Source organism: Centroberyx gerrardi, chromosome 9 (genome assembly GCF_048128805.1).
Source record: "Centroberyx gerrardi isolate f3 chromosome 9, fCenGer3.hap1.cur.20231027, whole genome shotgun sequence".
NCBI classification, from domain to species: domain Eukaryota; kingdom Metazoa; phylum Chordata; class Actinopteri; order Beryciformes; family Berycidae; genus Centroberyx; species Centroberyx gerrardi.
In genome coordinates, this window is record NC_136005.1 from 10214060 (window position 1) to 10240217 (window position 26158).

Consider the following 26158-nt stretch of genomic DNA (forward strand, 5'->3'; position numbering starts at 1 on the left):
CGTCAACAGACTGCATGGTATAGGAACAGAATGATACACAAGGCTCAATCTGGTGCAACACATTTAAAATTCTGTAATAAAGACAAAAATAAAATGTACGTTCAGAGCTCTCTCTCACATCATGTACTGACAAGTCCTTGATCTGATTCTACCTCAGATATTTCACAAAACAATAGAGTGAAGATTCATTTGAATTCATACACAGTAAAAATCCATTGATCATTCATTGAATCAAGTGCAGTTATAACCGCATTACAGGTCTCATTATTCTTCACTATTTAACTGAATCTCTTTCACAGGCTATTTCTTCCAGGGACTCAGGTTAGTATAAAGGCAAGTCTCTTTCTTTTCAGATGTAAAGGTAAGTAAAAGGTAGGTACTTAGCATTAGCATAGCATAGTTCCACTCTCTATTCAGTGACACATACCCTGAATTTCAATTAGCTTAGTACAGCTTGTTGACTAGAACCATACAACCCTTCATCTGGTGTGATGGTGTCACTGTGTGGGATAATCAGTAGCTCATAGAGTGGAAGATACACTCGGGAAAAGTTGATAATGAAGGACCGGTAGTAAGTGAGGAACCTTAAATATCTGAATACCCTAACATCACTAGTGTTCTCTCTTTTAAGGCCTTCATGGGAGCTATCTCTGCAGGATCTCACATTTCTTTGAGGTGAGCTTCACTCCGTGTTCCTTGTACCGCTGGAGCATTGCACGGGCATGTTCCAGATGGTCTTCAAAGCCGGCACTGTGTACTAAGATGTCTTCTACATGGCAAGTGTAATGTTTCTGTTGTGTACTTATATACCAAATGAACAACGACTTACTGAACAGCAATATGGTTTATTAACCAAGGTTTGTACACGCACAGTTATCTCTCCGTCTCGCTGACTTCCTGTGTCCTGTGTACTTTCACCAGGTGGCGTAGTTTCTCTGTCAACACATAATACTCCTGTGAACATCACAGCAAGCAAATTGTGTCCCTCAGTCCTAGGCAGTGCTCCACACTCCACTGGAATTAGGGTGGAGCTCAGGCCGACTGGTATGCGCTTTAGGTGACAGGAGACTTGGGCAGGTGAATGGTCTGTCTGAATTTCTGTACGAATCTCCTGGACTTGCGGACCTTTACTGGTGGTGAGCCTTCTCCGTTTCTCTTACCTTTCACCTTCCAATTTTATTGCTTCGTTCACCCTGTCAATCAGCTCCTCATCCGTTGTTCTAACATCACTTGGTTTTAAAATGCGTCTTGGGCGATCGGATCACAAGTGGACAGCCGAGACACATCGCCGTTTACACCTGTGTTTATCATGCCTGTCCAAGGTGTCCAGCTGACCACTTGTGTTCAGATTTCGTTACTGCCTACGTCACTTCCGCTAGAAGGTCAAAGGGCCCCGCGCACAGTTAGACTTGCTATTATTGTCTTTGGCTTTACGGTATGCTAGCTTAAAATGTTTGATTTTACGCTGGCATTGCTGCCAGCTGCTAGGTTGTAGCCATTTTCTTCCATCTTCCTAGCAATACCCTCGTAAACGGCCCGGTTACGATAGGAGTCGTCTAGTTTTCTTTGGACTAAATCTTCTGCCCAAATGGAGATTAGGCATCTGGTTTCACTTGCACTCCAACCACGTACATCAGTGCTCCTCTCCATTTTTTCGAGCGCTGGCGCGCTGTCACCAAAACAACCACCACATCCTGCATTGATGACGTATTTTCCTGTTACGTCCTTGTCGGGGACGCATCAGGACGCATTAGCGTTTACACTACAAAAGATATGTGGTCAAATGCGTCCCAGACCACCTCGGCAAGTGGTTTGAGTGATCGGATCACAATGCGTCTTGGTGGTCGTTTACACTTGTATTTAGCGCTGTCCACTTGTGATCCGATCGCCCAAGACGCATTTTAAAACCAAGTGTAAACAGGGTAGGGCAGGATCTGAAATTTCACAGTCACTCAACAATCCAGTTTCAACTGACTGGAGGAATTGACGTTGAATACTGGCTCTGCTGTACTGCTCATCAGTGTCTTCATTCGTGGCCTTCCATAGAAGTTTCTCTTTCAGCTCAATTGTTTGGAAGACAAAGTTCAGGGCTGACTCCTTAGGATCTTGAGATATATTAATTAGCTGGTGGTAGGGGTTGGTGGCGCTGTCTGCCTTGTAGTGGCCTTTCAGGATGGCGAACAGTGTTGTTAGTGTGAGCACACGCTCGATCTCTATCATGTCTCTCAACGACTGACCTTGATTGACAGCTCTGATCGCAGCTTCGATTATCTCTGTCTCTGTGTATCCTTTTTCCAGCCCTATTTCAATTTGGCGGATTAAGCTGAGGTAAGACAATTTGTCCTTCTGCCTACTCTCTCCAATTTGCCCACAGATCTTTAAGGCAGTTTTGGAGTTTGTTCTAGTTTGCCTTTGAACAGAGTGTCTTGCTCTTCTTAGGTGTTTGCTCAGACTTAATGTAACTTTCTCTGCTTCATCTCTGGTGTGTCATGACATGAAATATTTCTCCTCAGCGTCTTTCCTCTGCGTGGGTTATTAAGCAGGTAACTCTTTGTCTGAACAACTGCTCTTCAACTCTGTTATGAATGACAAAAGGTCAGTAAAGTACGACTGATGTCATCCAGCACTCTTTCAGCCATCCTGATGAGCGCCCTCCGGGTCTCCTGCAGGGTAACCATCCAGGCCATCACCAGTGTTGGGGGGTAACGTGTTACAAAGTAATCAGATTACTTTTTTGTGGTAACGAGTAACTTAATGCGTTGGATTTTCAATTTATGTAATCAATTATTAGTTGCTTTCTCAAAGTTACATTTCGCAACTTTTATTTTTCTTTCAAATGGTTAAATGTTTAGTTAGTGCAAATAAAAAAAAATTGAGGTATTGTACGCTACATATGTTATTAAAAGCAGACTGCAGCAGGCTGCGGTGCGGTGGAGGCTTGTAGGTACGACTCGCTTTCAGAATGAACACAATAATAAACTGCAAATACTTGGAACTTGGAAATAAGAGAAGGATAAGAACATTAGGCTATTGTTAACTGTAAGTTTAGTTTTCACTATCTAACCTGAAGGTTTGAATGAAAGCGCTTGTGAGCGGAGTCTGCCGTTTATTTTGAGACCAGTGAAGTTAGTTTCAAGTTTGATATTCACCGGTTGATGCATATTTTTTTCTCAAATTAGGCTTTTTTATAGAGAGAAACACGGAGCCAATGTTTCACAGTGTTGATAACAGTCAAAATCACCTGCGGTTGTGATGCAGTGACGGCAGAAAGGCATCCAGTCGGTCCAAACCCCCACTGAGTATTTACTGTGGAACCAGGTAGCTGCTTGATGTTTTCTTTAGACAACAGTAGATTCTTAAGGCTGTGTCCCAAAAGTGATGATTAGTGATGATTTCTGTACATTAAGAGTGATGACATCAGCAGAAGACGTATTTTAAAGGCATGATTTTATGTGGGTAACGTGAAAGTACTCTTAACGCGTTACTTTTAATGAAGACTAACTTAGTAACGTAGTTACTATTTAGGGCAAGTAACGAAGTAAAGTAACTAGTTAGTTTCAAAAGTAACGTTCCCCAACACTGGCCATCACACTACAGGTACCTACAGATGCACTGTACAACACTTCCCCAACTGCCATAGGGCTGCTTGTCATGAAGATGCTGGCTGTCCTCCATTGTGGTTGTGGGCTCTGCTCTGGATGAAGGGGTTGTCATATTGCTTTCTACTGCACCCTCCTGGCTGGCTTGTCAAAATGTTACAGGCACACATTACCATGCAAAAAAGAAGCTCTAGCGCTATGCACACCGCGTTATCCAGTGCAACGTTTAACCACTCCAGCACACTCGGTGGCGCTATATTAGCTTGCTAACAAGGGCCTATATGAGGCTAAAAGCTAGCACTAGCTAGATCTCAACTTATACCCACTCAAATAATGTCTTTGTAACCTGGTAGTTCCATCTGGCTGACATTTCGCCATGCAAATGTTTCTTGGGTGTGGTCTCTGTATGCCTTTATGGAATGGCTGTAGAGCTTGGGAAAATCTGAGATACACAATCAATTTTTCTCCATTTTGGACCGGCACATGTACAGTCACGTACAGTACTGTCATTGGCTGCGCTGCCAAAGGTCAGCGCATGGTGGGTTCAAACAAATTGTAGCTTTAGCCAGTTCTCCATTCAACACAATGGCCAAGACGCACAGAAAACCTTTCTTGCGCAGTAATGTGAATGTTGTTTTATTAAAATATGGGTTTATTTTCTCAGTGAGAAAAACCATATACTTATTTTGAATCACTGTGTACTGTTAAAAACCTTGTATTCTCATTTATCGGAAAACTACACAAAGGACAACATGACCCACAAGGCTATCAAAGGCTAGCATAGATTATCTTAATTAGCATGCTAGCAGCGATTAGTATTAAGGTTAGCAGAGGTTAGCTTTAGCTTTAGCAACATTTTCATGCTAGCTACGTTTAACTTGCGCATTTAGCATAACCCAGTTAGCATGCATAGCACTTGCCTGGCTTGTCATTTCCCACATAGAGACGTGTTGAAACTATAGTTTTACCTCATTAATTTTACATTAGCACTGAGCTGTTTCAACTTAGACTTTGTTAGCGACCATCATTTTACCACCGAATCTAAGCGAAGTTTGTTTGCTAAACTACAGTCAAACTCAACATCTCGTGAGCTATAGCGCAGAGCATGTTTGGTAGCTTGTTCTGCACCCTCTGCCGACCACCCTGAGCTTAGCAGGAGTAGAAACGTATTGTAAGTGCTGTTAATGAATTAGGCTACATTGTAAGAGAACAAAATGACCAACCTCTTGACTTTAAGCATTAACCGACACCAATTTAGTTTAGTTTATTACGTTTATTTGTCAGGGACCATGTGCAAGAAAAAATGATCTCAGAGAAGAGAAAAGATGCTTTGCACCAGATTATAGCTATTAGCTAATTTCCATCTGCAGTCCCAGGGCAGGTAGACATAAAATACAGCACAAACAATACAATAAATTACAAAGTACAAGTTGAAGTACAATAAAATCATATCACCACATTTCATACACACACTGCACAATATGTGAGATCACATTGTGCTACTTTGAATAATAAATTAGACTAATCTAGGCATGATTGGTTATTTACCATCCATTTCTTAGCTTCACGTGAGAAAATGTGAAGATCTGTACAGACTTTCAGGTCAGTGGGAAGTTTGTTCCATTCCTTTATGGCTTTAAATGAAAACGTGGATTGTGCAAAGGCAGTGCCTCGTTTTGGACTACACCCCCCCCCCCCCGCCCCTTGAGGTTGACCTCGTAGTCCTGCTGGTGTTCTCGGAGCAGAGTTGGACAAATTTGTTCTTCAGGGGTGGGGAGCGGCATTGTGGATTATCTTGAACACCATACGGATATCTGAATACATGATTGCATTTTCAAAGTTTAACATATTATATCTAGAGATTATGCGGCAGTGGTGATATTGTCATGATTTCCTGATTTAAAAAAATAAAAATACTGTTACCCAAACCAATTTTAACACTTGGTGCCACAGCTGAATATCTTTGTAAGGCTAACAAACACAATACTGCATTCACTGTGGCAGAATAGTTGAGAGCAAACTGGATGTTCAATTGTGTTCAAATGATGGTAAACTCTGGTAAACTCTTCTCTGGCGGAAAGTGCCGTCTACCGATCTGCAGATGGAACTTTTGATGTCTACCAATGGCAGTGAATACAAATCAGAGAAGCGTCTAGCAAAATGGATGGATGCACATGTTTGTCCATCTGTTTTCTTGTGTCCTCTTTCAATGAAGATAAAGCTTTCTTGTTCTGGCTGTTCATTTTTGCATGCAGAAAAAAAAAAGTTATAATGCCAAATTAGGTTTGTCTGGGCTATTCCAGTTCCCTGCTTAGCATATTTAGTTATTTATGTAAAATATACCTGGTTTTTTAATTAAATGAAATATTGAAAATGAACAGTCACACCATGTTATTAAACAGATTGTTTTTTGTGTGCAAACCAGTATGGCTTTTTTTAGGCCATAGTGTGAGCACAGCCTGAGTGAATGGTAGCATTGCTAGCGAGTTGATTACACCATAAGCACCATAACACAGCCTGTGTGCATCTATCAGAATATGTTTCTGTCAAGTAAAGGAAGTACCTGCATAGTATCTAAACACAGTGAGACTGGGCATCCAGCAAGGAAAAATGGAAGTCATCTACAGCCTCATAGCACAGCAAGGCAGTCTACTGTAATCCACACAGTCAAACTAAGATATAAAACTAGAAACAAGCATAAGCACTGAAAACCTGTTGCAGATTGTATTCAGAGGTGCTTTTTGTTGGCATGCCAAACATTCTGACAAACAAACGGAAATATGAAATTGATGTTTATTTTAGATGCATGAATAAAAGAGCAACACATGACCATTATATTTTGGTTGTGGTCTATGAGTAGAGTGCAAAAGTGTAGCCTACTAAAATCATGTACTATAAATGTGGCAATGTAAGATATAATTATAACAAATATGTTGTATGTCATACGTTTGTATACCATGTAGTGCCTTGTATACATCTAACCCTTCCATCAACGGCTCATGTTATGTGTACTATTGTTCCTACAATACTACACCAATATGCACTGGATGAAAATGATAGAAGAGACATTCCATTGAAATAAACATGTCTAGGAGAAATTATGATCCTCTTCAAAGGTGCATAAAAGACCTGGATATACCTTCCCAAGATATATATATATATATATATATATATATATATATATATACATATATATATATATATATATATACATACATATATAATAGTTCAACCTCAGCAATCTAGATGGATAAAAGGTTAGAAACAGGTAAAAACACACAATTAGAGAATGAGTCAAATAACTCTTCAGCAGGATATCACTTTTAGTTGGTTATGTATTAGGGGAATATGCAAAAAAAATAAATCAAACAGGTCGCATATACACATCCAGTGTTTCCCCTTCTTTCAAACCCCAAAAAATAAAAGTTACACAAGTCAAACAATACACAACATTTCAAAATAGATTTTACAGGATTAGGCTTGTTCAATTGAACCTGGGTGCACCCTTAATGATAGTTTTATGCAAGCTTGCAGCAGTGTGTTGGCGCGCGCAATCGTTGGAGCTCATAAAACAAAATGGACGGAGTGGCGAAACTGTCCTCCACTGAAACACAGCTTACTCACAGTATAGGAATCACTTCCCTGTTGCTGATCAAATCCAACGCTGGTGCAGAAACACACCGGAATCTCACACCTCAAGGAAACGTCCACCGGAGAATCCACAGTTCACTCCCGAATCCGCTGCACGTTGTCCTCACGGCAACTCTTCATCAGAAGGGCACGACGATCAACACGCCATGCAGACTTCTCCTGAACTCTGTAGACAGTCTCACATGCAAGGATAATCTTCAAGCAATGAGCAACGACTGGTTTCATGGACCCCACAACGCAATAACTTCACTAAACATTGTAAAATAAAAACCGACAGCTCTCTGACATCTCGTCTTTCTGTTTTTTTCTTCTCCAACATAGCGCATTCCCCAAAAGTTTTTCTAGCTTCCTATTGGCTAAGAACTTAACAAGCATCGCTATTGGTTAGAATTAGCTCAGGTAACCATAACAACGGGTCAGACCTAAATTCCAAGAAATAGAAATGACCAAGAGTAATGTAGGAACTCAACACTTTGTTTAGAATGTTCACAACCCTTAAAATGTACTATGCAGACAATATAAGAAAATACCTAATGCATTACATGACATTACATAAAATGGTACACACGTACTGATGACAGTAATAAATGTAAGATGCAATACACTGCATTAAACCCAAATACTCACAGCAAAAGGCTGTAATGTAAATAAAAAAATAACAATACATGGTTATAAACCCAGGGTGTTAACCAGGGTATTACATACAGTTCTTATGTTTTTATGTGACATATTCTTATGTCTTTACAGTTTTTATGCTAGCCCTGCCATGATGTAGCTCCTATAATTTCAAGGTTGCCACATGCAGGTAGTGCAGTCGCAAACACCCTGCAAAGCAAAACATCTCATTTAATCGTGTGAAATGTTTTGCATTACTATTTCATCATGTAGGCTACTATTGAATTCAAAATAGCATGTGAAATCAATAGAAAACCACTTTAGCGTTTAAAAACTCACCACCATCAAACAACACTAATTCCCAGATAAGTATTTTGATCCCACATAGATTTTAAAGGTACAAAGTTGCCATGTACCTCCATGGGGACTGAAACAGCTCTATGTATTTTGTCTGGTCATAAACTGTCTTAATAAGCACCCTCGTCTCCCCCAGTGTTTCCATGAAAACCTTCTCCACAGGAGCTTTCGTGTCAGTTTAAACCTTCCCTACTTGCTCATTAAAAGAGGCGACAGGCAGGAGTTAGGGGCACCACTCTGACATTTCTTGCTACCAACAATAATAATACGGCAGTAATGAACAATATAAGCCAATTAATTAATAAGTTGCTCATCTTTATATCTAGCAGCTCATGTGTTCACTGTTTGCTTCACTCTCATTGCCTCTAAGATAACTCAAGTTTCTTAAACCTCTTGTTGGATAGATAGATAGATAGATAGATAGATAGATAGATGACACATTCATAAAATTATCACTGAGTACTTTGAGCAACTAAGAGCTTTTACACGTGTTGCAAGAGAGAAATAGCTGGAGACTTGGGATCAAAAAGGGAGCAACAGCAACACCGTGAGATAAAGGAATAAAGGGGCAAACCGTGATACATGAGGCATAAGCGAAAAAGTGAGAGGGATTCTAAATACCCCACTTGGTCCCTAATGGCAATGCACAATAAATCATCGCTAGGAGGGAATGAGTTAGTCTTGGGTACAGTAATGGATTTAAAATAGAGCCATTCATGGCTTTAACAACCTCTATTACCTTGCTTTAAAAGGCTGAGTCACTGCAAGCAAAGGCAAGGCATTAAAAAGCATCATCCTATTGGACTCGCACTTGTTTTTTAGTCCAGCCGCCTGTCTGATTGGCACTTTTGAGTGTCGTGTCGGTTAACCTATTCAGTCCATTTCAAACAACTTCAATAAAAAAATGCTTTTTCACAGGAGAGACCTGCAGTTACATGTGAGTGACGGAGAACTGACGATCACGCTGTCCATAGTAGTTTGTGAGCTTAGGTTCAACTTTTTTATTTTTCATCAAAATTGAGTTATCCACATATTCTTAATCTTTGAATGTTACTTTATGCTTGTGTGGTTTTCTATATATACTATATTCTATATATATTATCACAAACTTGTTTAAATAAGGAACAAATAAAAATCTAGCCATGTCTTGGTCAGAGGCTAGCTAATGTAGACTGAAAGGGTAGTATTAATGGTGTGCAAGCCAGCACAGAAAAAAATGTAATGTTTTTTTCCTTTTTACAATATAATAACATTGAAGGGAAAGAGGGATTTTAGGTTTAATCAAGGCTAATTGTGGTTCACCAACAAAATCGTTAGCCTCCTGATGCACTAGCTAGTGCGACCTAGCTAAGACTAACATAGCCTAACATCAGATGGCATAAATTAATCATTATTGTGACTAACAGGTTTTCTCTCTTTATCTACCTATGTACCATAGTATGTGGATGTAATATCAGTTAACTCCTGTCCAGTCGTTGCCAACCTAGTTTATGTACCAGAACTGTTGACACAGCCATGGTGAATGAATATTCCATCAGAAACAGTGTGTAGCAGTGTGTGCGTAACCAAAATGTCTAGCTAATATATTGAATTAGTTATCACAGGTTGGGTGCAGCAGAAACACACAAAAAGAAACTCAAAGAGAATGAGACAGATGAAGAGAGAACAGCAGAGAGAAGGAGTGAGACGGATGAAGCAAGAGGGAGTGAGACAGATGAAGAGAGATCAGCGGAGAGAAGGAGTGAGACAGATGAAGAGAGAACAGCAGAGAGGAGTGAGACAGATGAAGAGAGAACGGCGGAGAGAAGGAGTGAGACAGATGATTGGAGGAGAACAGGAAAAGGAAGACAAAGGGAGAAACAGAGATGATGATGGTTGGGATCGAGGGAGAAAAAAAAGGGGCCACACTTTGTTTGGATAGTCCAATGTTGATACTCAACTTCCTGTCAAATGACTAAAAAGTCTCTGATACTCATAACTGTGTGAAAAGTAGTCTATAGATATTCAGTGTCTAGGCTAGGGTTAATCTTAGGGTTAGGGTTAATGTTCGAAATCGTGTCAGGGTTAGGTTTACACAGTCTGTGGAGATGCACCAAATAGTTGTACTGTAAATAATTTTAACAACTTTGTGTTACATCTGTGATAAACAAACTCAGGCACAAACTACATGCATAATGCAACACTCAGAAATGAGTGTTGTGTAAAAGAAAACGGAAAAAAACAAATTATGTCCCGCAAGCAAAAATTTCAGTTGGCATATGGAAGGCACAGACTATTACATTTAGCAAAAGTTGCTGGACAGATGGTGTTCTTGAAAAATGAAGCTTCATCATATAAACATCTGGTACCCTGTGGACAATATGACAAGATAAGGACTGTGCCCATAGTGCAGAAAGTTTTTAGGGCTTGAATACACACCAGGTGACCTCAGACAAATCTCCAGATAGGCCCTAATTTTAGAGCAACACTAAAATATTTGAATCAGTGCATGTATATAAGTCTATAACAGCCTCTTGACGACACCACTGAAGGGCAATGTGTGCTGTGCTGAGCCTGCTGAGCTGCCATCACCAACACAACCACCTATCTTTGGACTTGGACTTGGACTTGGAAATCAATGCAGCTCTGAGTCAATAATGATCGAAAAATGGCTTCAGAATTGGCTGTGAGAATACAGAGGTCGCTGAGATTCTTATTTAACCAAGCCGTGCCAGTATACATGTTGCCATGGACATTATCTGGTTTTCACCATGAGAAACAAGTCTAGAGCAGATGTGGTTTAGGCAGATATGAGTACACTTGTCCTGCTTGGGAAGGGACCTTAACCTGAGATGCCATGAAATGAGCTCAAGTATTTTAGAAAATACTGTGACAGAAATAATGGAGAGGAAGCAATTATGGCCTCAGCAATAAAAGGGATATTTACTACAGTGTTAACAGTTGTTGAACCACCATGGCAACTGGCTGACATTTTAGGATAAGGAAAACTACAAACCAGAGCCATATAGAGAGAGAGTTGCGTCATCTCCGTTCTCTCCAATGGACCATTTTTTTACAGCAATGGCGGATCGCGGAGCCTCTCAATAGTTCCCGGAAGTTAGCGGCTAATACTAGCAGCGCAGTAGAGTTGCAGCGGAATGGACCGTTTGTGATGCACTTTGAAAGGGTAAGATGTTTAAAGAATCAGATTGTATATTATCAGCACATCTGTATCAAATTAACATGTGCATTAAAGCATGTTAGTGGATTATCCCCCTCTAAATTAGTAGATTTAGGGAAGGTTAACAGATAACAGATTAGGCTAGGATACTGAATAAAGTTAGCAACACATAACGTTAACCACGAACAGCCTATTAATTATAAATTCCGTTCTCTTAATGTCATTTCATCCAACGTTGTGGAATTAGAGAAAAAGACTTCTAAACGTGATTTTTTTGCGGGGTGGGGGGAGTTAAATATTAGTTAAATATAACATTGGGGCATGTGTTTGTAGAGTGGTGGGTGGAGGTGGTGAAATGAGGATATCCATTTTGGAGTAAGAGCTAATAATAAAGTTAACGTTACACAATAATAAGGAAGAGAGTTATTTTTGTGATACATCGCTATTGATATGGATTTAGAGTGCATATTTGAGACTTCAAAACAGTAAACAAAAACGTAACTTATGGGTTGAGTGTTGTACACATCCCATAGTGGTTGAATGCACAGTATTAGGGAACACTTTATACTTACTGGACATGTATACACTCATTACATATATAAAAGACAACCAAGAACATGAGACAACTTTATACAAATTAATATCACATCAGTAACTGATGCCACTTGTCATACTTTGTTAAACATCAGCAGCAAAAGCTGTTGATGATCACAACTAATGAAGTTCCATAACTTAAGTTGAGGAACAAAGACCACACCTCATCTCCAAAAGCAATTTCCCATCCAAGCCTATATAGGTGTGTCTAACCCTTTCTCCTCTGTCTTTTTCTCCCTCTCTCACTCTCTCTTTCAGCCCAAGAACCACAGGGGGATTCAATGGAGCCTGAAGACTCCCTGCAATGAGACAGCACCCTCACCCTGCACCCTGAGTCTCAACTCCCTGGGTTTTACAAGCCTTTCCCTGTTCCTTATTTTTAATAAACCAAACATTAAGCTTCCCAATGGTATGGTCTTTGTTTGTGAAAAAGTGCAAATGAAGTGTTTGAATATTATTACCTCGCATATTTTTTTGTTGTTGTGATCTTTAGTGATAGTAAGATTGCTCCTGCTGACTTGAGCCAACCATTTTTCCCTCCTCTCCGTATCAGTGGGGAAACCATACATTCGTACTCCTTTCTCCGAGCGATTGGAGCATCCCCATGCAGCACAGCAAACCATGGTGGAGACTATATGCAAGGACAACACAGAGGAAAGGGCACAGACAACCTGCTTGACATGCTATTCATGTTTCTGAGTTTATTAGAGATTTATTTAATGAATTCATTGCGGTAAATAAATGCATAGTAAAAAGACAAAAGATACATAAAATATATATATTTATATGTGTATAAATATATATGTGTTTTAAATATATCAATAAACCATACAAGTTTTACTTTTTAAAAAAACATTGATGTAACTACATACACATGTCGGTGTGCTATATAAATATTGTATATAAATATTGTAAATCAATGCATTTATTGACTACTAATTACCAAAAATCGCAGTTCTGTCTCTGTATTTACGTTTTCAAATTGCCCGCCAAGTACTTCCTGGAACTATCTGAAGCTACGTGAATCACGTGACGATCAAGCATTTTGGACTTCCGTTGACGCAACTCTCTCTCTATATGGCTCTGCTACAAACTAAGAAAAAATGTCATGCCAGTGAAGGAACATGTCAACTCTCTGGAATTGTATTTATAGTATTTACTTTAGTATTGAGTCTTAAAATCTTATTTTTCTTAAAACAAAAAATCTGTCAATGTGGTGAGATAATTCATTTGTTTCGAACAGCAATCACCTTTCTCTTAAAATTCTCTTCAATCAAGTCACATTATCTTGGTTCTACTGGAGTGGAATCCTCTTAATGCACACAATGTCCGCCTTGCGTTGCATAATTAATTAATTAATAATTGCCTGAGGACCAGGTTACATTTAACCAAACCAGACCGAGTCCTTGGTCCTTGCAGTTGGAGAGCTCTCTCTCTCCCTCTCTCTCTCTATCTGGCACCTGTTCATTTGAAAGCTAATTCTCTTTGATTTTATGGAAGCAGTGTGTTGATAAAGGGCTGGGATAACGCGTCGAATCGTGCGACCGCCCTGCTCTTTCCCTGCGTCTCTAATTAAGATCCTGGTGCTGCAGCACTAATGTTAATTCACAGGTGTCTGCTGCCTGCCAGTCACCATGGCAACCTCAAGGTATGCCGTCTAATCTGTAACACACACATTTTTTTTTTCTCTCTCTCTTCTTATCAGGACTGATTAATCTGGACAACAAACAATGCTTGCTGTGGCGTGGGCAACCTGCTGCTGATTTCTCCTGAACAGGAAATTGAGGCTGCCTGGTAAAAGTCAGATCTGAAAGTGCATTCTGGTAGTAAACAAACCGTAAAGTCTTGTTCGTGAAAGAGCACTGAAGCCCCTTAGCCATCTAACTTCCCTAGATGTTTACTCAGACCATGAAGAGTGGAGAGCTATAAATATGAACGTTTTAGCTGTCAGGTCGACAGTTCTACTATCTCGGGAGTTTGTGGCTGTTTCATCACACGTCTATGGTTCATCTCAACACAGCCTCACTCCCTTTCATCACCCAGTATTTTGAAGTCTCCCTTACCAACTGTAGCAAGTCCCAGCCATACGACAAACTGTAACGTCTGTTTCTAACACTGACAACATCTAAAGACTCCCCAAAGAGCAGAACTCAGTCTTTCCCCCAGCTGACTCTGTAATAAAAATTAATGTTGATTGCGCAATTTGGACTGTGCAGCAGCTTTTGTCTTTGATTGAACATGTTGTGCAATCACATGCACGCAAAGAGCCTCTTTCATCCAGGCTCTCGGGGAGATGCGCAGCTCGTGGTCAACAGGCAAAGTGTCAATCAGGGAAAAGCCTCATGTTGTTTTCACCTCTGAAGCTATGAGCAGGAGAGGGAGAGAGGGAGGGAGAGAGAGAGAGGAGAGAGAGAGATGTGAGACGAAGATGCGGTAGGAAGCAAGGAAATGAGAGAGGGAGGGTTAAAGAGAGGCATGCAGCAAGACTAGAGGAAGAGTGAGAACAGTGTTTTCGAGATGAAAGTGTAATTTGCAGTTGTTTTTCAAGAACGTGATGAAGACATCATGCGGTGCCACTCAGGATGTTATCATTCTGCTGGATGAAATTAATAATTTACCACTTTGTGAAAGAACATACACGCTGCTTCCTTTAATATCGTGTTAATATGGCGTCCGATTGGGTGGAAAAAATAGCCCTGGCTTTGTTTACAGGGTGTTGATGGCTAGTAAATGAAATTGCTTTCATTTCCTTGCATGCAGTTTATTGTTTTTTTATGGGGAAAGGGAAGTCATGGCAATATCATTTGCATAATCAAAATCAATATGGATGTCACAGCGTTGGCCCTTTTCCTGTATTTCTTTTTTCCCAGTGACAGCTCAGGTAAGGCATACTGTACTGCAGTGATGCTTTGGTAAATAAAAAGGTGGGTAAACTAAGATCTTGAGTATGTGATCACCACAAGGCAAACAACAACATATGACGCTATATATCCATTTCAGAAAAAAATGTTTATTGTTCAATATTTTTTTTGAAATACAACTGATTATAATCTAAAGCCAACATTTTAAAGGTCCCATATCGTGTAAAACAGGATTTCCCTTGCCTCTTTGATTATAACGGAGTTGGATGTTGTATCTAAAACTGGAGAAAGTATCAAAACGCACGGTCACCAACTAAATCCACACAATCTATATTAGAAAACGAGCTGTTTGGACTTCGGTAACTTTGTGGCGTCACAAAGGTTCGCTCATTATCATTTTTGTAAGAAATAATAGGCTAACAAAGTGTTTTTTTCAAAGCGGTTGAGCGGTTGTCATTGTGTATGTACCGGAGAGTTTTCCCTACCTGCTGCTGCCGGGCCGCGGTGTCTCACGTTTCACTCTTGAAACGGTTAGCCAATCAGAACAGAGGGTCGTTAATATTAATGAGCCTTAAAGACACAGCGACAGAAACAGCCTGTTCTTGGTAAGGCTCAGAGAGATGCTGGAAAATGAACGTGTAAAAATGGATTGAGAGTGTTTTTGGCACACGACACCACACACACAGCTTTGAATGGACCTCAAGACATAAAATAAAACACTGGAAGTGTAGAATATGGGACCTTTAAGATGAATAATGGTATCAATAATCTTCTCTGGTGAGTTTTATATTCATGCCATCAGTTATTTTGTGAGAGAAAGTGTCACACTTTTCAGATGGTGGATATCTTATTAGGAAATGAAACTCTTCGTATATGCTGGGAAGTTTTATCATAAAGATTTATATCAGCTTGGGTAAACTCCACTTCACAAATGAAGAGGTGGGTTTCCCCTCCACTGCGTCCCTTGTCACATGGGATCATTTCTGAGGTGTGTTTGAAAGAGCGACATTCCTCTCCACAGTGTCTCTCTGTCAGCTGTTTGTTCAGTAACCTGTCCTTACGGTTTCTCCGTCAGCTGACCCCCTGAGGAGGAGGCAGCTAATTACTGACGCTCTTTCCATGCTTCAGCTGACTCCAAATGCATTGAAATGGTCTTTTCTGCATCAGTAACCACCTGATGTTCCTCATGAAGACCAGACCCCCCTCCGGCACACCTACATTTCCCCATTACCTATGACAAACGTCCCCAGGGTTGCTATGGGAACATTGACACGGTGGTTTTGATAGCACGGTTGGTTCCAGTTTCCAGGCTCAACAGAGTTTAGAGCTGAAGTGCCTCCTGCGATCGAAGTGGTTGAGCCGCACCGCCGCACCGGTGGCCATCTTCGTGGTTAGGGCGGTGGGAGCCGGCGCTGACAGGGTCACCGGGGGCCGGACGAACAAAGGAGCAGCCATTGATCATTAGCGGCGCTGGCTGCCAGGTGATAAATGCAGCGCTCTATCTGAATGCTCCTCGTGGATCCCCTGCCTTTCTCTGGACTCGATCACAGGACCGGGGACAGCTGTGACAGCCGGGCCTCTCGCTGCCATTATCCCCCGAGTCCCACTCACCGCTCTGATTGTGATGATGAGAGCCCTAATTACTGTGTGATGGATTGACAGGAGGACCGGTTACCTCTAGACGTACAGGGAAACAGCTGCAGCTCTCCTCATGAAGGACACAACCACAAACTATCTGTGATGCTGCAGGTTCACCAGTGAGGCTCGGTGATATTTATTATCCCTAAGTATGAAGTGTGTGATGATAGGACAGTGAAGAAGGCTTGTTCTCACATTACCAGTGTAAAGGCTTAGCCATTAATTAGTAAATTTGCACTCTCCTTTAATATTTGGTTTCAGTTAAGGTTTGAAAATTTGTGATTGGAGACAGATCACAAACGAGTAGTAATTAAAGTTTTATTTGCCACCGGGTTAACACTGAAAAGATAAACCCAGCGTGCCACAATTATATTGGATAGCAATTTGAATAGCAATACTCAACCCCCACCCACCTCCAAACACTCAACACACACTCTCTCTCCCTCTATCTCTCTCTCATTCCTTCACTCCGAGAACACTCTGCTCTCTGGTTGCCATAGTAATCCCAAAGCCAATAATAGCCCTCAACCTTTTCTCCCTGAAGTCAAGGAAGCCGGGGATGAAAATTGCCCCAATCAAATTTGCCCTCTTGAGTATAGGTTTTCATTGCGGCCGCCACGTCACACACAACGCGCACTATGCCTCTCCCAGCCCGGCCCAGCCAGACCCGAGTCTCGCCTGCTTCCCCCCCTCCACCCCGCGCCCCGGAGAAGACAGCATTATAAATCAATTTACAAACTGTGAGAGACATCCGGCTGCGGATGGAAATGCACAGTGGCAGATGAAGGATATTGAAAAACATTTCTTGCCGCCACAGTGAGCGGGTGTGTAGGCAGTGGCAGCATCTCATGTGCAGCTGGCACAGGAAACCTAATAGTGTTTTTGCGTGTGTGCGTGCGCGTGTGTGTGTGTGTGTGTGTGATGAATTAGCTACTGTGGGGCTTAGGAAAGAGGAAGAGCTTTTTCTAGGTATGAGTGTGTTGCTTTTGTAGGATCCTCTGAAGATAAAGCAAGATGAATAATAAAGAGGGGAAACTATCAGTCAGGCAGCGGTAGGAATGAAAATCAATTGTTAAAGCTTAAAGTTAGTCATTCTGGATTAGAATAGCAGTGAAAATGTAAATGATAAACAGCGATGCCAAAACACAAATGGTCTTAAAAACTAATGATCCTGGGTGAGATCTCTTACTTTAGCAATGTGTGGCTTATTTTTTACCAGGACAAGGGGTGTTTTAGAAGTAGAAAAGTAAAAAAAAAAGTAGTAACAATTACGTTTTGGTGTGGATTTCTTATACTTTGAACTTAGTTCTGATAAACCGTCAGATCTACAACACATCAGCTTTAATATATGCATTTGTATGTGTATGCAAGTGTGTGTGTGTATGAAGCAGGGGGGTGGGTGGAAGAAAGGGCAGTGAATCTCTGTATTGAACTGAATGATTCAGAGTTTTTCACCTCCTTTGGCAGCCCAAAATTCAAAAGTTGAATGTATTCATCTGAGTACAGAGTTTTCACATTTTCACACTGACATTTTCAGACGTTTTCAGACGTTTTCAGCGCTCCTGTCCTCTTGCAGCGGTTTTCACTCCTGGTCGTCTGGATCCAGAGCGGCTGCTGCTGGTTTCCCTGCCAGGTAGTTAATTGCATTCACCTTGCATCCCAGGTGCAAATCAGTCCCTGATTAGATTTCTAAAATGAAAACCAGCAGGGCTCCGGGTATCAACTGAAAACCGCTGCTGTAGGATGTTTCAGCGATTTCGGCTTTTCCATCTCACCGGATCAAACCTGTGACCGCCAGGCCATTCTGCCACGCTCAGCAACTTTTAAACCTGTTGACCTTTAACGCAAGGACTGCTATTCTTCTGATTAAAAAAAAAGTTACACTCAAATGATATTTTTAAAAAGTTAAATAACTAATGTGCACAGAAATAAAAAAAAAATCTGACCCGTGGCAGCAATTACTACTAGTTTTAACAGCTCCTGTCTTCTCGTCTCCCACGCACTCCCTCCCCACACAGGCAGTGCCAAGCCTGCCTCTCTCCTGCCCGAGGCTAATAGTGAGAGTTTTACAGTGCGGTATTTTTAACCTGCCAATTAAAACAGCATGGCAGAGGTGAGATGCTGACCGTTGCTGTTTGTGTATGGCATTTATAACGCATGTACCAATTTACATGAGCGGGTGAGGCGGGAAGGCAGGAGGCCTGAAAACCCTGGTGAATGTGGGACTTAAGTGGGAGGACGTCGTTAACAAGGCTCAGGGTTGGTCCGAGGGAGCAAAAGTGTCACATTACCATGGTGAATCAAGTAATAAGAGAAAGGAAAGAGGCAGAAAAGCCAGAGATGGGGAAAACGGGATGAGGTGGGTGGAAAATGCAACTCTTCATTGACACAAAACATTGGGAAATTCACTGGAAATGCATATTAACACTCAGTAACTCTACATAAATGCCTCATATATCATCAGAACATCTAAAATATGTAACTGCTCTTATGTATTGTAAATGAATATCTGACAGAAGCAGGGATGATGATTTTTTCCTTTAATTAAAGCATTTCATACAACCATTAACACAATTATCAGAGAACGGTTGGTAAAATCCACAGGTGTCAGTTGTTTTAGCATCACGGTATAAAAGTAGCTACTCACACCAGCACGGACTAGAGCACAACGACAACATCAACAACAACAAAAACAAAAACAACAGCACATGGAAACCAGCTTCCATCATTTATCTAACATCTCTGGAGAGAAACGAAAGAATTTGGTGTCAAGTAACGGATTGGCACTTTTCAGTTTCATTTTTCAGAGAGAACCTGTCAAGACAGGAAGACTTGAGAGACAGTTCAGCATATTAAAAAGAAAAAAAAAGCTTCTGTAAGGAATTAAATGTGACCCCATCAGTGAAATGCAATATCCATCTGACCACCACTCTGTCTCACACACACACACACACACACACACACAAGCACTGAGGCTCTTCTCAACTCTCATTTAAAACGTCGTCAGTCAAGCCTCTCCACCCCGGTCCTAATTAAACAGCTATTGAGTGCAGAGAGAGAGGGACCGCTTTTTAGCACAGCAACAGGCAAGATAATGGAAAAGTTAATTCTGGTAATTCCTCAGTGGATCAAATAAAGGTTAGCATTCAAATTGGCCAACCCTGTATCTAAACAGGGCAGAGCAGCTAAGTTTAAAACCAACCTAATTTTATTGTGACTCACTTCAAAAGCCTTCAGTTTATGTGCAATACATTAGGATGATTTTAGTCGGGAAAAGAGAGAAGGGAGTGTTTTAAGTCAAAGAAATTGCAAATGGATTATTCTTTCACTTGGAATACACATTAACTTTGATTGAATTGATAATGTAAAATCAATCCTGAGGTGGATTAGTGGCTTGTATGTCAGAGGACTGATAAGATAATGAATTTCCTACAATCTCAGGCTCTACATACATTCTTTAACAGCCAGCAACATGTATCCCATACCAGGACACACATAGGAAGGCTAATATGTTTTTTAAGAGAGTCATGTACAAGTAGTCTGCCAGATCCAAAGTAGGCCTATCATGTTGTTGATTGAAAAGGCTTTATGCAGATTGTCTGTCTTCGATTAAAAACAAAACAAAACATCAATCATCAGTGTCCAGCAATACATGTCTTCTTAAAAGATGAGTTACTACATGTAGGTTCAATGCCTTGTTCATAATTAGCACCTCTGACCATTGTGCAATATTTTTTTCTATTAGAGATATGTGGTATCCATTTTGTGGAGGCTGAACACTGCCATAGGCTTCCAGTGTATCTGAAAATCGACCTTATATACCACAAAAGTCAATAAAAAACTGTAAAAGAAAATGATAAAAATACAGTGTTTCTTGGTGTTGTCACTTTTTCTGTAATGCTGCTCCAGTGTAACGTGATTAAACTTCTGGAGAAAACGTCTTCTTTCTTTTCTTTCATTGCTGGAGAGAAAAAGTGTCGCTGAGTCCAAGGAGAGCTGCATTTTCAGAAAGCTTGTGGCAAAATTCAGTCAGCACAAAAAACAGAAAGCCAATGCCTCAGTAATGAAGAAAATAAAAAACATGGCATTAACGCCTATCAAGTAGGGAATAACACAGAACCCATGCATTAGGTGGCATTTTCCTTTAACCATTTCTTTCACTTATGATGCTACATGATATCCTAGATAAGTTCTCTGATATGATTGCCATATAATTATTTCTGATTAGACATGTGGCCAAATCTTCACCCTTCAGCAAAATAGAAATCTTTCGCTAGGCCACAGGTTGAGGACGGCACAGCCTGCCCAGTCAGGTGGTCAGATAACTGGACCCTCTTGGACAGTTTTATTATCCTTTCCCCCCCCCCCACATATCAAATCTACTGAATGATAAGCCGCGGGAAACCAGTCAAGGCAATCAGTTACAAAAATAGGACTCGGTCGGGCAATCCCCAAAGCACATCACCCATATTTCAGACATAATTGAGTATTATAAACATTTCCACAGCCCAGTATTGGCAGCAAATCCCCATCTAGAATCAGAGCATAAGGCAACCCCACTATTATACAATAAAAATTCCACTGAAATTTAGCACTGTCACTACAGAAGTATTTTAGGCATGCTACAAGAAACCTAAGGAGGGGCTTGGCAACAAAGGGGTTAGTTACCATTAAGGAAGTTTCAGTAAAAACACAATAACCCTACGAGCAGGTACTGTATGCAAACAAAAACAATTACGCAACAGGGATTACAACAGATCACTGACTGTCACACCGTAACAAAACCAACCAGCACTGTCACGACATTCGTATTTAAAGTATACAGAGCATGTCAATAGCGTCGCTACAAGTGAGTTACAAACGCAACGTGAGAGTAATCCTCACAGAATTGATTTGAAGCGTTGGGGGCAATGTGCTCCACGAGACCAGCTGTCTGCGATGTGTCAGAAAACTCTGCGATCAGCGTCACTCTGTCGCCTCTGCGGTGGATGCGCGGACTCTTTTAATTTTCTCTCTGAAGTTGCTCTCCTCCGCCAAGCACTCCAGGCTACAATCACATGCAATTTCTTCTAATTCCTCAGAAGGACAGCAGAGTACGCCGAGAGAGAGGAGACGGCCGCTGCTCATGTCAAAACACGTATTATCGTTTTCCTGCGTTTCATCCTTGACATTTCTTATTCCCCGAGGGCTTCAGTTATGTAGCCAGACATGGGTGAAACAGAAATCGTTAAAATGACCCGTCGATGCGATGATTGCAAGAGAGGCGACTGCCTCTCTCGTCGGGCATTCGCTTCCTGGTGCGCGGTGCATAATTGGCATTTCATAGACAGTCATACAAATTATTATACATATACAGTTATATTCAGTACAAATTCAAGACACATATTGAGTCATTCCGAAACATACAAAAGTGTCGTACAAATATCACATACTGTACATATAAAATTATAATCAACAACTTGGGACAAAATGTCATACTAGCCAAAATTCAATGCTTTCTCTCTCTCTCTCTCTCTCTCTCTCTCTCTCTCTCTCTCTCTCTCTCTCTCTGTCTTTCACACACACACACACACCTTTCACACCTCACACACATAGTAAGGCTTTCGGGTTTTGGGTTTCATGAAACTTTGAGAATGGCAAGCACATGCCAATATCATTTACATATTCATGCCATGCAAATGGTACTCTAGAGACTGTGACACCAGAGTCCTATTCTCCAGATAGGAGACCCTGCGATTGTTCTGTTTGTCCCTCCCCCTCCCCCGTAGCAGACGGGCCATGGCAACTGGGATCAAAGGGTCATTTGCACATCAGGATGTAGTGCCACTTCAAAGAACACACGGATCCACAAAAGCATCTTTGTGCTGAATAAACAGTATACTGTCGAATCACCTCCTGCACTGTTGTGAATTTATGTCATATTACATTGATACAACCATGCCACACATGACGTACACTGTGCAGGCAAGGGCAGGGAGGCAGTTTGATGCACAGGTGTCTTCCAACCTTTGATCCAGAACTGGCTCAAGACGTTGGCTGGGAGATGGGGAGAGGGGGGGTGGGGGGGGGTGGGGGTGTCCAGAAAAGACCTTTCATCTGTCAAATTCATCTGCGGCTGGAAATCAAGCCAGCCAGGTTTAATGAGCATTCATTGTGAGTAGGGAAAGGGGCAAAGCTCGACCGCCAAACATCTCTCATCCACCCATGCTCATCCAGGGGCTTCATTTTTCGGAGCGTGGCTTTTCAATCGAGGACACAGCACGTCTTATGCTTAAGTGTTTCTTCATTCAGACATCAGAAGAATGCCTCTCTCTCTCCCCGTCTAGGTGTTTGTTTGTTTCGCTTCTTGGGGAGCGCTTCATTTTACCCTCCCTTCGTCTATATGTTCACTCTATTTCAAAAAAACAAAAACAAAAAGGTGCAGAGCAGAATGTATAGAAACCAGTGCAAACATCTAATGAAAGTTTCAATCAGCATCCAGTGTTGTCGTGTTTGTTGCCTCGTGCGGCTTAGGGCCCCGAGAGCAGCTTTGTCAGCGGTACTTCTCGTTCTCCCAGCAGCGTGTCCCTCTTCAGACTCGTGCCTTTGTTCACCACCTTAAACTTCACCGACAGGTTCTTCACCTGGGCCGAGGTTACCGAGTCGAAGAAGAAGTCCTCGTTGAACACGGGGTTGCGGCTGTTCTTGATGATGTTGCTCCTTTGCTTCTGCAGCTTGCCTGGGTTCAGGTAGACGGACACGCAGCAGTTGATGCTCTTGATGTCGCAGAGCTTGTCGTAAAGACTCTCCGCCGCCAGAACGCGGATGCGCAGGCGGGCGGTGCTGGCGTCGTAGTTGGCGCTGATCCTCACCGACCCGCCTTTGTGCAGGTTGATGGTGTGCTCCCGGTGCAGGGCGTGGTCCGACGCTCCCGCGCCGCCGTGGACGGAGGGGGCGTGGAGCCGGCGCTGGATGTTGGGGCTGGGCTCGGCCGAGCTGCACTCGTCGGTGGACAGGGAGCTGTGGCGCGCGAACGTCCGCTTGGCCTTCACCACCTTGGCCTGCGTCTCGTGGGTGAAGATCTTGAGCAGGGAGGCGGAGCGGGAGAGCAGAGGGGAGCTGAACGGCGAGGACTCGGCCGAGGAGCAGGTGTCGCTCTCCCCGCCGCTGAAGTAGCGGTAGGGGTTGATGTGAGAAGTGTTGAAGTCGGCTGGGTTCAGGTGATTTCCCCCTTCGCTGCCGCCGCTCTTCCCCTGGGTCTTCCTCTGGATGTTTGGGGAGGTGATGGGGCTGGTCAGGTCGCAGTGGAACAGCGACTCCTTACGGCGGGTGTGGGGGCTTTCCTTCAGAGTGGCAAAGCCATAAGAGGTTTGGGTCTTGGGAACGTAAGGCAGGGACATGGCGGTCTGCGACTGGGGGTCGGCGTTGGTGTCTCCGGCCACGACGTCGTCGGCGCTCTCTATCTGTATGATGTGGCGGTTTGCTGCTCTCAGAAGGTTCTTGGTGTCTCCTGCAAGCTTGGCCACCAGGCGCGGGCTACGAGGGCTGCTGATCTTCTTTCCACTGCCAATGGTTTGCTCTGAAGCGGAGGCTCGCAATCCTTCTTTGGGCTTTACATCAGGAATCTCCAGCTCCGGGGGGCAGCTGACCAGCTTTGGGGGAATGAAGAAGTCTGGGATTTTGTCAGGTGTGAGGACGTTGCTGTAGGCCGGGGCGCTGCCTTTCTTGTCTCCGTTCTCCCCCTGCCGCAGCACGTTGGTCTCCACCGACCCACGGATCTTATCCAGAACCCACATGGTCCCACCGGATTTGACCAAGTGGGATGTGTGGGTGAAGGGTAGGTGCAGTCAGGGGTATCTGCAATTAATAACACACAGGGGAAGATTTTAATGACCAGAGTATGGGTAGTCCACAAGGAACAGAGTGACAAAAATAACACTTACTGAGATAATGTAGCTCTAACATCCAAATAGTCTGGGTAACCTCAAGCATTTAAAGACAGACACTGAATAAAGCAAGGAAAATGGCACTCAAACAGCCATATACTCTGAATGGGGGTATAACCGAGTTATTACCTCTCTGAGCTAATATTTGTTTATAAGCTCAGAGAGGTTAAAGCCCAGAAAGAGATTCAAACATGATTCATAGGCTATAGCACAAAAGTACTAGGCTTCCCTCAAAGAAATGTTAGACAATTAGAAACTAGTTGGTTTTTTTTTGTGTGTTTAATAGCCAATATAGTAGTCTCAATAAGCAATAATATGAAAAAACCGAACAAACATAAATGATTCACAATCCAGTCATAGTTTTTTCACAACAAATGAAACGAGCCATTCTGCTTGTTTCTTCATAGCAGTGTGGATGCAGGATTGGAGAGTTGCAAACCTCCGTATAGGATAGGCTACAGCTTGTTGTCAAAGCAACAATAGGTTGGCTCAAAGCCATAAACGTCAACAATGGAGCCATTACTATTTGATTATGTTTCCTTGTTTTTGTTTTTTTTTGCACAGCGTTTAAAATAACATTGTTACTTTTAATAGTCATTGTTGTATTAACTTATGTAGTAGGCTACCTGTTTCTTGATATAACAACGGTTTTAATGGACGTGCATTTTGTTCTTTGAACAAAGAAAATTCTGTCATGTTTCAGTTTCAAGTTCGGTTAAAAACGATGGTAAAAAGTATCATGCGGAAGAGAATAATTTTTAAGTTAATTTGGCAAAATATAATAATATCAATATTCCAAAGATTAATTATCTAACAACAGAATAAGACTAATTGGTTTGCTCATGGACACATCAAACACTTTGAAACGAAAAAGTCGAATAAAAAATATAGTATAAAAGTTGTTTCATAAAATGAACGGAGATTCAGTTCAACAGGTGCCACGAGGCTTCCCGTGCGCACAAGTCCGCTTGGCATATCCTCCAAAATAAAATTCAATGTCATGAACTCTCGGATAAAACATTTGAATTCACAAACACTGAATTCAGCATGATGATACTTACAGCGCCGTATAAAGGACACACTGCTCCGCTTTCTCCGCTGTTTCCTCCGTTAACAGGTGTTTTCTCCTCCGCCTCCGATAACCAACTGCGCTCCGCAGCGCTCCTGTGCGCCCTGATGGACTTGGAGATCGAGAGCGCCTGTCATGCTTTTTATACACTGGCTGTCCCCGTGGCGATGGCTGAGGCTGACCAATAAGATCAAATGGTGTGTTTTTGTGTTTCCCAGCACAACCAGTCAGAATCACAGTGGCTGCATATCAGAGGTGGAACATTCTTACAGGTGGGTTTAAAATATCCAACCAGCCATCCTGCGTTGATATAGCTTGGCACCATCTCACATCTTTTCATGGGGAATTTGTGTTGTCTTCATATCCGCTGCATGATAACATCACTTTAACTGACACTTGTATGAGAATAGATCACTCGCAGTCACTCTGCTTCATTACTTTTTCTTTCCCCAATCTTAAACGGTTTTAAATCAGTGTTTTACTTGTCTTTGCTGTGCCGCACGCCTCACTAAATCTATATCTCGCGAGCAGCCTGTCATTCTTGTTGACCTTTTGCCGAAATCAAATCAAACTTCCCCCCGTTTGTCACGGGCGCCACATCTAATTAGGCTGCTGCTATCTGCTTTTTCAACCAGATCTGAACACGAGCATCATTAAAAAGTGATCTCCGACAAAAAAAAGGACATGGC

The 26158-nt window shown here is 42.0% G+C and overlaps 1 protein-coding gene and 1 long non-coding RNA gene across 3 annotated transcripts in view; one reads left to right on the forward strand and one right to left on the reverse strand.

The window, feature by feature from the left end:
• The window catches only part of LOC139928106 (C2 calcium-dependent domain-containing protein 4C), a 304401-nt gene extending 278827 nt beyond the window's left edge, over nt 1–25574 (reverse strand). Inside the window, exons 1-2 of one of the 2 annotated variants that reach the window (XR_013505082.1) lie at nt 25462–25574; nt 19432–24311 (exon numbers count right to left, since the gene is read on the reverse strand). Coding sequence is in view for 1 of the 2 variants with exons in the window: in XM_071920489.2 (XP_071776590.1) it covers nt 22985–24250 (1266 nt within the window). In the remaining variant the exon portion in view is untranslated. Of the gene's footprint in view, nt 1–19019; nt 24312–25461 lie in introns of those variants that run through there. The other variant, XM_071920489.2, reaches the window with a different exon arrangement.
• On the forward strand, nt 11292–12383 carry LOC144539820 (uncharacterized). The gene is made up of 2 exons (XR_013505112.1): nt 11292–11388; nt 12235–12383. It is a non-coding gene; the product is annotated as an uncharacterized LOC144539820 (long non-coding RNA).
• Nucleotides 25575–26158: the final 584 nt, after the last annotated feature.